The 12741-nt window shown below is 61.2% G+C and overlaps 1 protein-coding gene across 2 annotated transcripts in view; it reads right to left on the reverse strand.

Annotated features, from left to right (window-relative positions):
* The window catches only part of LOC134535736 (serine/threonine-protein kinase OSR1), a 275004-nt gene that overhangs the window by 79400 nt on the left and 182863 nt on the right, over positions 1 to 12741 (reverse strand). For both annotated transcript variants that reach the window (XM_063374969.1, XM_063374971.1), the window contains one exon: positions 5997 to 6109. In XM_063374969.1, coding sequence (XP_063231039.1) covers positions 5997 to 6109 — 113 coding nt within the window. The remainder of the gene's footprint in view (positions 1 to 5996; positions 6110 to 12741) is intronic.

Here is a 12741-nt window from a genome sequence, read left to right on the forward strand (position 1 = left end):
CTGCACCATGTTGGCGGGTGTCTCTCCCGTTGCCGCGTTCACACGCCGCCGGAGGCAGTAAAGTATCTGGGGAATGTGGGTATCCCATTGCGAGTGGTCGTCAGCGAGACAGAGGCGTAGCTGCGCCTTGATCTCTTGGTTTCTCCGTTCTGTCGGGTTGGCGCGGGGGTGGTATACGGGGGTGGTGTGTAAAATCACCCTCCACTTCTTCCCCAGCTGGGTCCACGTCCGACCAGTGAATTGTGTGGCATTGTCGGTTAGAATCACCCTAGGGTAGCCCCACCTAGGAAAAAATTCCGTCTCTAGGACTCGCGCGATGGTGCCGGCGCGGGCATTGGAGAGCGGGTACGCCTCTACCCAGCGGGTAAAGCAGTCGGTGACGACTAGAAGGAACTTTTTCCCCTTGGCTGAGCGCGGGTAGGGCCCCATCAGGTCCAGTGCGACCGTGTGAAACGGCTCCGTCGGCTGCCTCGGTACTTGCTGGGCTGTCCCGTCTTACGGCGCGTCTTACGGCGCTGACAATGCCGACATCTGCGCACGCTGTCTCTCACAAACTTCGCCACCCCGGGCCAGTGGAACAGTCCTCGGACGTCACGAAGTGTCTGGTCCGCCCCTGGGTGTCCGGCTAGCCGGTTGACATGCATCATATCAAAGATTTCCCTCTGCGTGGGTCCCGGTGCGAACGTCCGCCATGGATCCTCTGTCCCTTTCGGGCGTGCCAGCAGCTGTCCGTCAACCACTCGGTATCCCTCGCAGTTAGCCTCTCCGCATCGTCGTACGAGCTCCTGCGTCTCCGCGTCCGTCAGCTGCACCGCCCTTACGTATGCGTCAAGGTCATCCAGTTCGGCGCCCGGAAGCAGTGTCGGCGTGGTGTCGGGGATAACCGCGCAAACGGCCGCATATGGCGTGGGTGTTTGAGCCTGGTTAGTCTGGCGGGCGCTAGTGGGCGGCAACAGCTCCTCCCAATCTGCGTCATCTCGGGCGATGGCAGTGCTGTTCGGGTCGCGTGACAGCTCGTCCGCTAGCTCATTATGTCTCCCGGGCACATGCTCTACCTCAAAGTCTAGCGACTGCAGCAACATGGCCCACCGCGTCAGCTTGGATCGTCTGCCCTGCATCGTAGCCAACCACTTCAAACACTGGCTGTCCGTGCGCAACGTAAACTTCTGTCCTTCCAAGTGCGGCCGATAGCGTCTAAGGGCCCAGACTACCCCCAGACATTCCCTCTCGTTGACGCTGTATCGCCTCTCCACGTCACCGAACTTTGCACTGGAGTATTCTATGACTCGTGGCGCCCCTTCTTCATCGAGTTGTAAAAGTATTGCCCCTATCCCTTCCTCACTTGCGTCCGTCTGCACGATCAAGGGCTTGGCCGGGTCGAGGCGCGCTAGTAAGTGACAGTTGGCAAACCTGCGTTTCAGCTCGTCGAAAGCCTTCTGGGTCTCGGTGGTCCACCTGAACGGCCGCTTGGGTGACAGTTGGTCCGTCAGGGGGGCGGCTACAATGGATAACTCCGGGATGAAAGCTCGAAGCCAATTGGCTAGGCCGAGGAATTTTTGTAGCTGTTTGCGTGTGCGCGGGGGCTCTTTGTCTAGAATGACGCGCAGTTGTTCCTCTGTCGGTCTGTTACCCTCCGCGTTGACAACTAACCCCAGAAAGCCCAGCTCGGTAGTTCCTAGATGACATTTCTCTCTGTTGCAAGTTAGGCCGTGGGTAGCTAGTCGTTCTAATACTAGCGCTAAATGGTGTGCGTGTTCCTCCCACGTTTGTGACCATATGATTATATCATCTAAGTATGCCGCAGCGAACTTGCCGGAGTAGTTATCCAGGACTTTCGTCATCATTCCTTGGAAAGTAGCGGGGGCGTCTTGTAGGCCGAATGGCATCGCACAGAATTGGAATCGGCGTCCGTCTGGTGAGGTGAAAGCTGTTTTAGGCCTGTCTTCCGGTTTTATAGGCACTTGCCAATAGCCCGATTTTAGATCCAGAGATGAAAAGATTTTTGCGTTACCCAGCCCTGCTAGGGTGTCAGCTATGCTCAAGAGGGGTGGTGGTGCGTTTATAGTGATTTTGTTGATGGGTTTAAAGTTAACGCAAAAGCGTAACTTCCCGTCCTTCTTCTCCGCCAAAACTATTTGGAAGTTATAGGGACTCTCGCTGGGCTCGATTATCCCGTCTTGGAGCATTTCTTGGATATGTTCAAGGATGGCCTGCTTACCTACGTGTCCGTAACTGCCAGGTGGGATGAACATGGGTTCATGAGGATAAGTCGGGATGGCATGTTCAGCTAGGGTGGTACGTGTTAACGGGTCCGCGGCCGCGAACACACTGCACTGCTGATCTAGGGTGTTTTGAATGCGGTCACGGACTTCCGGGGGGACCCCGTGGCGGAACTCGTCGAGACTGACCTTGGTTACTTTGGGTGGTATGGGCTGCCCCAGTCCGTAGACGCTCCGTCGTCCCCGGGTGCCGACGTGCACGCACCCGGCCCGGACGTCGATGTAGGCGTGCTGTTCGGAGAGCCATGGGAGCTCCAGGATGACATCCTCCCGCAGCTGCTCCACCACCACGGCTGTCGTTGTTGACAGCTGGTCCCGCACGTACACCTCCAACGTCGTGACGCCCTGGGTGTGACAGGCGTCCCCTGTCGTGGCCAGGTCCAGGCGCCCTTCCCTGGGTTCGAACTTGGCGGGGTCAACCACCCGCGTCGTGACGCAGTTATAGCTGGCGGCGGTGTCAACGAGCGCGTGAACAGCGTGCCCGTTGACGACCACCGGGATTCGCAGCAGGTTGGCTTCCGCCGCGCCCACGTGGCCCAGGAGTGGCCCTGTCGTTGTTGTTGTTGGTGGTGCGGGGGAGAACTGCTTTAGCTCGCCGCCCCCTGTCGCCCGTTTCCCGCCTGCTGACGCGCTGCGAAGTCCGGCCGGTATTTGTTGCGCACCGGGCAGTCTTCGTGCCAATGAAACGTGCCTGCCGGGCACGTGTGGCACTGTGGTGGTTGGCCCGCGCCGATGGCGCGCGTCCGCCACGCTGGTGGAGGTTGGCTGCCCTGGCCGGCCCCGCCGCGTCTCGTGTTGCCGTCAGGGTCGGGCGTGACGTAGGGCACCAGCGCCCTAGCGTCTGCTGTGGTCGTGGTCTCGGCCTTAGCTGTAGCTGACGTAGTTATTTTGGTCGGTCTCGCGGCTTTCAAGTCCAGCTCCACGGCGCGGGCGTACTGGATGAACTCTTCCGCCGTCAGTTGCGTCACCGCGCGTAAGTGGGGGCGGATCTCCGGGCGCATCAGCTCAACCACATGTTCCAACATCTCCGTGGGTTCGCTGTCAGGGAACAACCGCTTGTACAGCCGCACCTTCTTTACGACGAAAGCTTCCGCCGTCTCCGTCTGGTGTTGTTCGAGACAGTAAAGTTCAGCGCGCGCCCTCATATCCACCTTCACGTCTGCGAATCGCGCTTCGAAACGACTCGTGAAGTCTGGCCACGGCATATCGTACTCATGCACGATCTGCCACCACGTCTTCGCGTCCCCTCTGAGTGCGTTCCCCACGCGGTCCGCCCACTCGTTTTCCGGCACTCCATACCGGTCCAGCCGCCCCCGGCACGTGGTTAAGAACTTCCGCGGGTCGTCACTGGTCCTGCCGGCGAACTCGGGGAGCTCCACGTGGCCTACTAGCGTGAGTCTAGCCCGTGGTTGGTCCGGGATGCGGTCCGTCGGTCCGCTGGTGTCTTGCGCCGTCTGTCTCACGTGTTGGCACCACTGACACGTGTACCACTCGTCTCGTAGTGATGTCACCTCGGGCTTAGTCAGACACTTGGTGTGTTTAAATGCTCGACAGTTCCTACACCATACTCCCTCCCGCGCCTCCCCGTTACATTCCATACTCGTGCATTTCCTGTATTCCAGTCAGTGATGTTTCGCCCGCACTGTTAGTCCCTGCACACGTGGCCCGTCATACTGTCCCAAGCATACACACGTGTCCGTCCACGAGACCCCTGCTGCCCCGCCCATCTGACGTGGTCGTGCGAAAACGGCACAGTACATGGCATTTAGTTGAAACAGTTCGCTTGCCTGGATAGGGTCCGGTCCGGGGTTCTGTCCGTGGTTGTCCGACATGGTGGTGTGTGGTGGTGAGACAGGTGGGCGTCTCTCTTCTCCTCGCTACGCGCGCGACGCGGTTGGCGGTACTCACACACACACTCACCGTCTGGGCAGCTGTTATCGCCCGGGATGCGATCACGCGGCCGCTCGCTGGGAGTTCCGTGGGCTGTGCGCGCTCTTGACCTGGTCACGTGCCACGTGGCCGGCCAGTCCGTTATCTTCCAGGCTCCCGTGTTTCGGTGCACAACCGCGTAACTAACACGCTCTGGTCTCCGCGGAAGAGGTAACTCGCCCCGCGCTCTTGGGCGCCAATTGAGGGCTACTCGGCTGTGGATCCCGACAGTCTCTGATGGAACTGGGCGCCACCACGTGTAAGGGCACGTGGAAACCCGGCTAAACCTCTCTCTCAGGGTGTGACGTGACCCGAGCGAGGCGAGTTACCAGCCCTATTTCTGTTGCTTGGAGTATTGACTGACCCTGCCTAGCCCGATCTTAAGGCGCCGGGTACGCCTCACACCTAGCTATAGTAAGGAAGTACCACGTGGTCAGTAAAGAATACTCACAGTACTAGATTTTATGCCTTTTATTCCTTCCGCCCGATCTCACATACATGATTACGTTACACTGTTAAAATGCCGAGGCACGAACCAGATTAGATTAAGTTAGCTCACTCTCGTAGCTACACACAAAGTCTCTACGTAGGAAGATTAGTGAAAGTCTCTAAGCGAGAAATACGATTAGTTAAACAGCCCGCCGGTTGAGAGACGCCCCGGGGATAAAATGAAAAGGTTTTTGGAGATTACTTTACATGCCAGAATTACTCGATCAAAGTTTAGCAAGAGATGAAGTCCCCGGGTTGCAGACGCGTGCGCTCCCGACCGGTGGTGATGACGGACTCCCTCGAGCGCAGCGTCGCTCGCACTAATATCGTGCGCAGCGTCGCTCGCACTAATATAGTGCGCCAGCGATTGCGCCACGCCCGGGCAGGGTTACTCAGCGGCCTCGTGCCTCGACGGTGGAAGAACACAGCAGAAAGTTCTTATACACTAAGGTGGCTCTTTCGAGACCTTTCTAGCCTTGTCCAAGTCTGTGCCTGTTCGGGTTCGCCCGGGCAGCGTCCCTAACTCCAGACAACAGCGACACAAGTGACACTGATGACACACCCAGCACTGGGACTAGAGAATAAGAATTATAAAGGAGTGTATATAAAATAAATTCAGAAAAGGGGCGTCGCACTGACTCGAAATGCCTCCTTGCAGTCTGGCACGCAGTTTTAACACACACTTCCACACACGCCCATGTCCGTCGGTGGTGGACAAAAAAAAGGGGGGGGGGGGGGGGGAACGAAAAGAGGGAACGACGTCTGGCCAGGCTCAAGGGGGCGGAGCCCCGGTTGACGTCAATATGTATACACACACACACACACATATATATATATATATAAATTACTTTAACATGGTACATACAACTATTTTTTTACTCTCAATAAGTCACAGAAGTACCTTCAATCATAATTTATAAAGAAAAATTAATATATATTTTTTAAATAAGAGACTTTAAATGAAAATGATGACCTAATTGGTGGCATGGAAGAGGGACATGCAGGAAGCACATATATGCCATGACAATAATTATGTAAAAAAAAAACATGCCAGCAGCTTATCCATGCCAGACTTTGATACTGCTAGCAGCTCGTCCATGCCCTGATATTAAGACTGTAAAAGGAGAGACTTGCTAGCAGCATGGCATTACTATATAACTGTAAAAGGAAGGATATGCCAAAATCACTACAGGGTTATAATAGAAGGTAATTGCCAGCATCACACCCATGCCAAGACTACAATACTATAAATGAGATTTGCCAGCATCAGGCTACCAAACAGTAAAAGGAGGGACTTGCCAGCAGCTCATCCATGCTGGTGTTCCACTTCTCCAGGTTGATCCTCTTGATAGCACACTTCTCCTGGCGCGGCTTGCAGAAGGCTCCGTGCACCACGGCCGTCGCCCCCACGCCTGGAACCACAACCTACCATCAGCCCCACACGCCTGGAACCACACCCCTCCATCAACGACACACGCCTGGAACCACACCCCCCCATCAGTCCCACATGCCTGGAACCACACCCCCCCATCAGCCCCACACGCCTGGAACCACATCCCTCCATCAACGCACACACGTCTGAAACCACACCCCTCCATCAGGGCCACACGCCTGGAACCACACCCCTCCATCAACGCACACACGCCTGAAACCACACCCCCCCATCAGCCCCACACGCCTGGAACCACACCCCTCCATCAAAGCACACACGCCTGGAACCACACCCCCCCATCAGCACCACACGCCTGGAACCACACCCCCCCATCAGCCCCACACGCCTGGAACCACACCCCCCCATCAGCCACACACGCCTGGAACCACACCCCTCTGTCAGCGCCCACACGCCTGGAACCACTACCCTCCATCAGCGCCCACACGCCTGGAACCACACCCCCCCATCAGCCACACACGCCTGGAACCACACCCCTCCATCAGCGCCCACACGCCTGGAACCACACCCCTCCATCAGTGCCCACACGCCTGGAACCACACCCCTCCATCAGCGCCCACACCCCTGGAACCACACCCCTCCATCAGCCCCACACGCCGGGAACTACACTACTCCATCAGCGGCCACACGCCTGGAACTACACCCCTCCATCAACGCACACACGCCTGGAACCACACCCCCCCATCAGCCCCACACGCCTGGAACCACACCCCTCCATCAGCGCCCACACGCCTGGAACCACACCCCCCCCATCAGCCCCACACGCCTGGAACCACACCCCCTTATCAGCCCCACACGCCTGGAACCACATCCCTCCATCAACGCACACACGCCTGGAACCACACCCCCCCATCAGCCCCACACGCCTGGAACCACACCCCTCCATCAGCGGCCACACCCCTGGAACCACACCCCTCCATCAACGCACACACGCCGGGAACCACACCCCCCCATCAGCCCCACACGCCTGGAACCACACCCCCCCATCAGCCCCACACGCTTGGAACCACACCCCCCCATCAGCCCCACACGCCTGGAACCACATCCCTCCATCAACGAACACACGCCTGGAACCACAACCCCCCATCAGCCCCACACGCCTGGAACCACACACCTCCATCAGCCCCACACGCCTGGAACCACAACCCTCCATCAGCCCCACACGCCTGGAACCACACCCCTCCATCAGCCCCACACGCTTGGAACCACACCCCTCCATCAGCCCCACACGCCTGGAACCACACCCCCCCATCAGCCCCACACGCCTGGAACCACATCCCTCCATCAACGCACACACGCCTGGAACCACACCCCCCCATCAGCCCCACATGCCTGGATCCACACCCCTCCATCAGCCCCACACGCCTGGAACAACACCCCTCCATCAGCCCCACACGCCTGGAACCACACCCCCCCATCAGCCCCACACGCCTGGAACCACATCTCTCCATCAACGCACACACGCCTGGAACCACACCCCATCAGCCCCACACGCCTGGAACCACACCCCTCCATCAGCGGCCACACGCCTGGAACCACACCCCTCCATCAGCCCCACACACACCTGGAACCACCCCCCCCCATCAGCCCCACACGCCTGGAACCACACCCCCCCATCAGCCCCACACGCCTGGAACCACACCCCCCATCAGCCCCACACGACTGGAACCACACCCCCCCATCAGCCCCACACGCCTGGAACCACACCCCTCCATCAGCCCCACACGCCTGGAACCACACCCCTCCATCAGCGGCCACACGCCTGGAACCACACCCCTCCATCAGCCCCACACGCCTGGAACCACATCCCTCCATCAACGCACACACGCCTGGAACCACACCCCCCCATCAGCCCCACACGCCTGGAACCACACCCCTCCATCAGCGCCCACACGCCTGGAACCACACCCCTCCATCAGCTCCCACACGCCTGGAACCACACCCCTCCATCAGCGCCCACACGCCTGGAACCACACCCCTCCATCAACGCACACACGCCTGGAACCACATCCCCCCCATCAGCCCCACATGCCTGGAACCACACCCCTCCATCAGCCCCACACCCCTCTATCAGCCCCACACGCCTGGAACCACACCCCTCCATCAGCCCCACACGCCTGGAACCACACCCCCCATCAGCCCCACACGCCTGGAACCACACCCCTCCATCAGCCCCACACGCCTGGAACCACACCCCTCCATCAGCCCCACACGCCTGGAACCACACCCCCCCATCAGCCCCACACGCCTGGAACCACATCCCTCCATCAACGCACACACGCCTGGAACCACACCCCCCCATCAGCCCCACATGCCAGGAACCACACCCCCCCCATCAGCCCCACACGCCTGGAACCACACCCCTCCCATCAGCCCCACACGCCTGGAACCACATCCCTCCATCAGCCCCACACGCCTGGAACCACACACCCCCATCAGCCCCACACGCCTGGAATCACATCCCTCCATCAACGCACACACGCCTGGAACCAAACCCCCCCATCAGCCCCACACGCCTGGAACCACACCCCTCCATCAGCGCTCACACGCATGGAACCACACCCCTCCATCAGCGCCCACACGCCTGAAACCACACCCCTCCATCAGCGCCCACACGCCTGGAACCACACCCCTCCATCAGCGGCCACACGCCTGGAACCACACCCCCCCATCAGACACACACGCCTGGAACCACACCCCTCCATCAGCGCCCACACGCCTGGAACCACACCCCTCCATCAGCGGCCACACGCCTGGAACCACACCCCTCCATCAGCCCCACACACACCTGGAACACCCCCCCCATCAGCCCCACACGCCTGGAACCACACCCCCCCCATCAGCCCCACACGCCTGGAACCACACCCCCCCATCAGCCCCACACGACTGGAACCACATCCCTCCATCAACGCACACACGCCTGGAACCACACCCCCCCATCAGCCCCACACGCCTGGAACCACACCCCTCTATCTGCCCCACACGCCAGGAACCACACCCCTCCATCAGCCCCACACCCCTCTATCAGCCCCACACGCCTGGAACCACACCCCTCCATCAGCCCCACACGCCTGGAACCACACCCCCCATCAGCCCCACACGCCTGGAACCACACCCCTCCATCAGCCCCACACGCCTGGAACCACACCCCTCCATCAGCCCCACACGCCTGGAACCACACCCCCCCATCAGCCCCACACGCCTGGAACCACATCCCTCCATCAACGCACACACGCCTGGAACCACACCCCCCCATCAGCCCCACATGCCAGGAACCACACCCCCCCCATCAGCCCCACACGCCTGGAACCACACCCCTCCCATCAGCCCCACACGCCTGGAACCACACCCCCCCCCATCAGCCCCACACGCCTGGAACCTCACCCCTCCATTAGCCCCACACGCCTGGAACCTCACCCCTCCATCAACGCACACACGCCTGGAACCAAACCCCCCCATCAGCCCCACACGCCTGGAACCACACCCCTCCATCAGCGCTCACACGCATGGAACCACACCCCTCCATCAGCGCCCACACGCCTGGAACCACACCCCTCCATCAGCGCCCACACGCCTGGAACCACACCCCTCCATCAGCGCACACACGCCTGGAACCACACCCCTCCATCAGCCCCACACACCTGGAACCACACCCCCCCATCAGCCCCACACGCCTGGAACCACATCCCTCCATCAACGCACACACGCCTGGAACCACACCCCCCCATCAGCCCCACACGCCTGGAACCACACCCCTCCATCAGCGCCCACACGCCTGGAACCACACCCCTCCATCAGCGCCCACACGCCTGGAACCACACCCCTCCATCAGCGCCCACACGCCTGGAACCACACCCCTCCATCAACGCACACACGCCTGGAACCACATCCCCCCATCAGCCCCACATGCCTGGAACCACACCCCTCCATCAACGCACACACGCCTGGAACCACACCCCCCCATCAGCCCCACACGCCTGGAACCACACCCCTCCATCAGCCCCACACGCCTGGAACCACACCCCTCCATCAGCGGCCACATGCCTGGAACCACACCCCTTCAACGCACACACGCCTGGAACCACACCCCCCCATCAGCCCCACACGCCTGGAACCACACCCCTCCATCAGCGCCCACACGCCTGGAACCACACCCCCCCCATCAGCCCCACACGCCTGGAACCACACCCCCTTATCAGCCCCACACGCCTGGAACCACATCCCTCCATCAACGCACACACGCCTGGAACCACACCCCAACATCAGCCCCACACGCCTGGAACCACACCCCTCCATCAGCGGCCACACCCCTGGAACCACACCCCTCCATCAACGCACACACGCCGGGAACCACACCCCCCCATCAGCCCCACACGCCTGGAACCACACCCCCCCATCAGCCCCACACGCTTGGAACCACACCCCCCCATCAGCCCCACACGCCTGGAACCACATCCCTTCATCAACGAACACACGCCTGGAACCACAACCCCCCATCAGCCCCACACGCCTGGAACCACACACCTCCATCAGCCCCACACGCCTGGAACCACAACCCTCCATCAGCCCCACACGCCTGGAACCACACCCCTCCATCAGCCCCACACGCTTGGAACCACACCCCTCCATCAGCCCCACACGCCTGGAACCACACCCCCCCATCAGCCCCACACGCCTGGAACCACATCCCTCCATCAACGCACACACGCCTGGAACCACACCCCCCCATCAGCCCCACATGCCTGGATCCACACCCCTCCATCAGCCCCACACGCCTGGAACAACACCCCTCCATCAGCCCCACACGCCTGGAACCACACCCCCCCATCAGCCCCACACGCCTGGAACCACATCTCTCCATCAACGCACACACGCCTGGAACCACACCCCATCAGCCCCACACGCCTGGAACCACACCCCTCCATCAGCGGCCACACGCCTGGAACCACACCCCTCCATCAGCCCCACACACACCTGGAACCACCCCCCCATCAGCCCCACACGCCTGGAACCACACCCCCCCATCAGCCCCACACGCCTGGAACCACACCCCCCCATCAGCCCCACGCGACTGGAACCACACCCCCCCATCAGCCCCACACGCCTGGAACCACACCCCTCCATCAGCCCCACACGCCTGGAACCACACCCCTCCATCAGCGGCCACACGCCTGGAACCACACCCCTCCATCAAAGCACACACGCCTGGAACCACACCCCCCCATCAGCCCCACACGCCTGGAACCACACCCCTCCATCAGCCCCACACGCCTGGAACCACACCCCCCCAACAGCCCCACACGCCTGGAACCACATCCCTCCATCAGCCCCACACGCCTGGAACCACACACCCCCATCAGCCCCACACGCCTGGAATCACATCCCTCCATCAACGCACACACGCCTGGAACCAAACCCCCCCATCAGCCCCACACGCCTGGAACCACACCCCTCCATCAGCGCTCACACGCATGGAACCACACCCCTCCATCAGCGCCCACACGCCTGGAACCACACCCCTCCATCAGCGCCCACACGCCTGGAACCACACCCCTCCATCAGCGGCCACACGCCTGGAACCACACCCCCCCATCAGACACACACGCCTGGAACCACACCCCTCCATCAGCGCCCACACGCCTGGAACCACACCCCTCCATCAGCGGCCACACGCCTGGAACCACACCCCTCCATCAGCCCCACACACACCTGGAACACCCCCCCCCCATCAGCCCCACACGCCTGGAACCACACCCCCCCCATCAGCCCCACACGCCTGGAACCACACCCCCCCATCAGCCCCACACGACTGGAACCACATCCCTCCATCAACGCACACACGCCTGGAACCACACCCCCCCATCAGCCCCACACGCCTGGAACCACACCCCTCTATCTGCCCCACACGCCAGGAACCACACCCCTCCATCAGCCCCACACCCCTCCATCAGCCCCACACGCCTGGAACCACACCCCTCCATCAGCCCCACACGCCTGGAACCACACCCCCCATCAGCCCCACACGCCTGGAACCACACCCCTCCATCAGCCCCACACGCCTGGAACCACACCCCCCCATCAGCCCCACACGCCTGGAACCACATCCCTCCATCAACGCACACACGCCTGGAACCACACCCCCCCATCAGCCCCACATGCCAGGAACCACACCCCCCCCATCAGCCCCACACGCCTGGAACCACACCCCTCCCATCAGCCCCACACGCCTGGAACCACACCCCCCCCCATCAGCCCCACACGCCTGGAACCTCACCCCTCCATTAGCCCCACACGCCTGGAACCTCACCCCTCCATCAGCCCCACACGCCTGGAACCACACCCCCCCATCAGCCCCACATGCCTGGAACCACATCCCTCCATCAACGCACACACGCCTGGAACTACACCCCCCCATCAGCCCCACACACCTGGAACCACACCCCTCCATCAGCCCCACACGCCTGGAACAACACCCCCCATCAGCCCCACACACCTGGAACCACATCCCTCCATCAACGCACACACGCCTGGAACCACACCCCCCCATCAGCCCCACACGCCTGGAACCACACACCACCATCAGCCCCCAACGCC

Source organism: Bacillus rossius, chromosome 10 (genome assembly GCF_032445375.1).
Source record: "Bacillus rossius redtenbacheri isolate Brsri chromosome 10, Brsri_v3, whole genome shotgun sequence".
NCBI lineage: Eukaryota > Metazoa > Arthropoda > Insecta > Phasmatodea > Bacillidae > Bacillus > Bacillus rossius.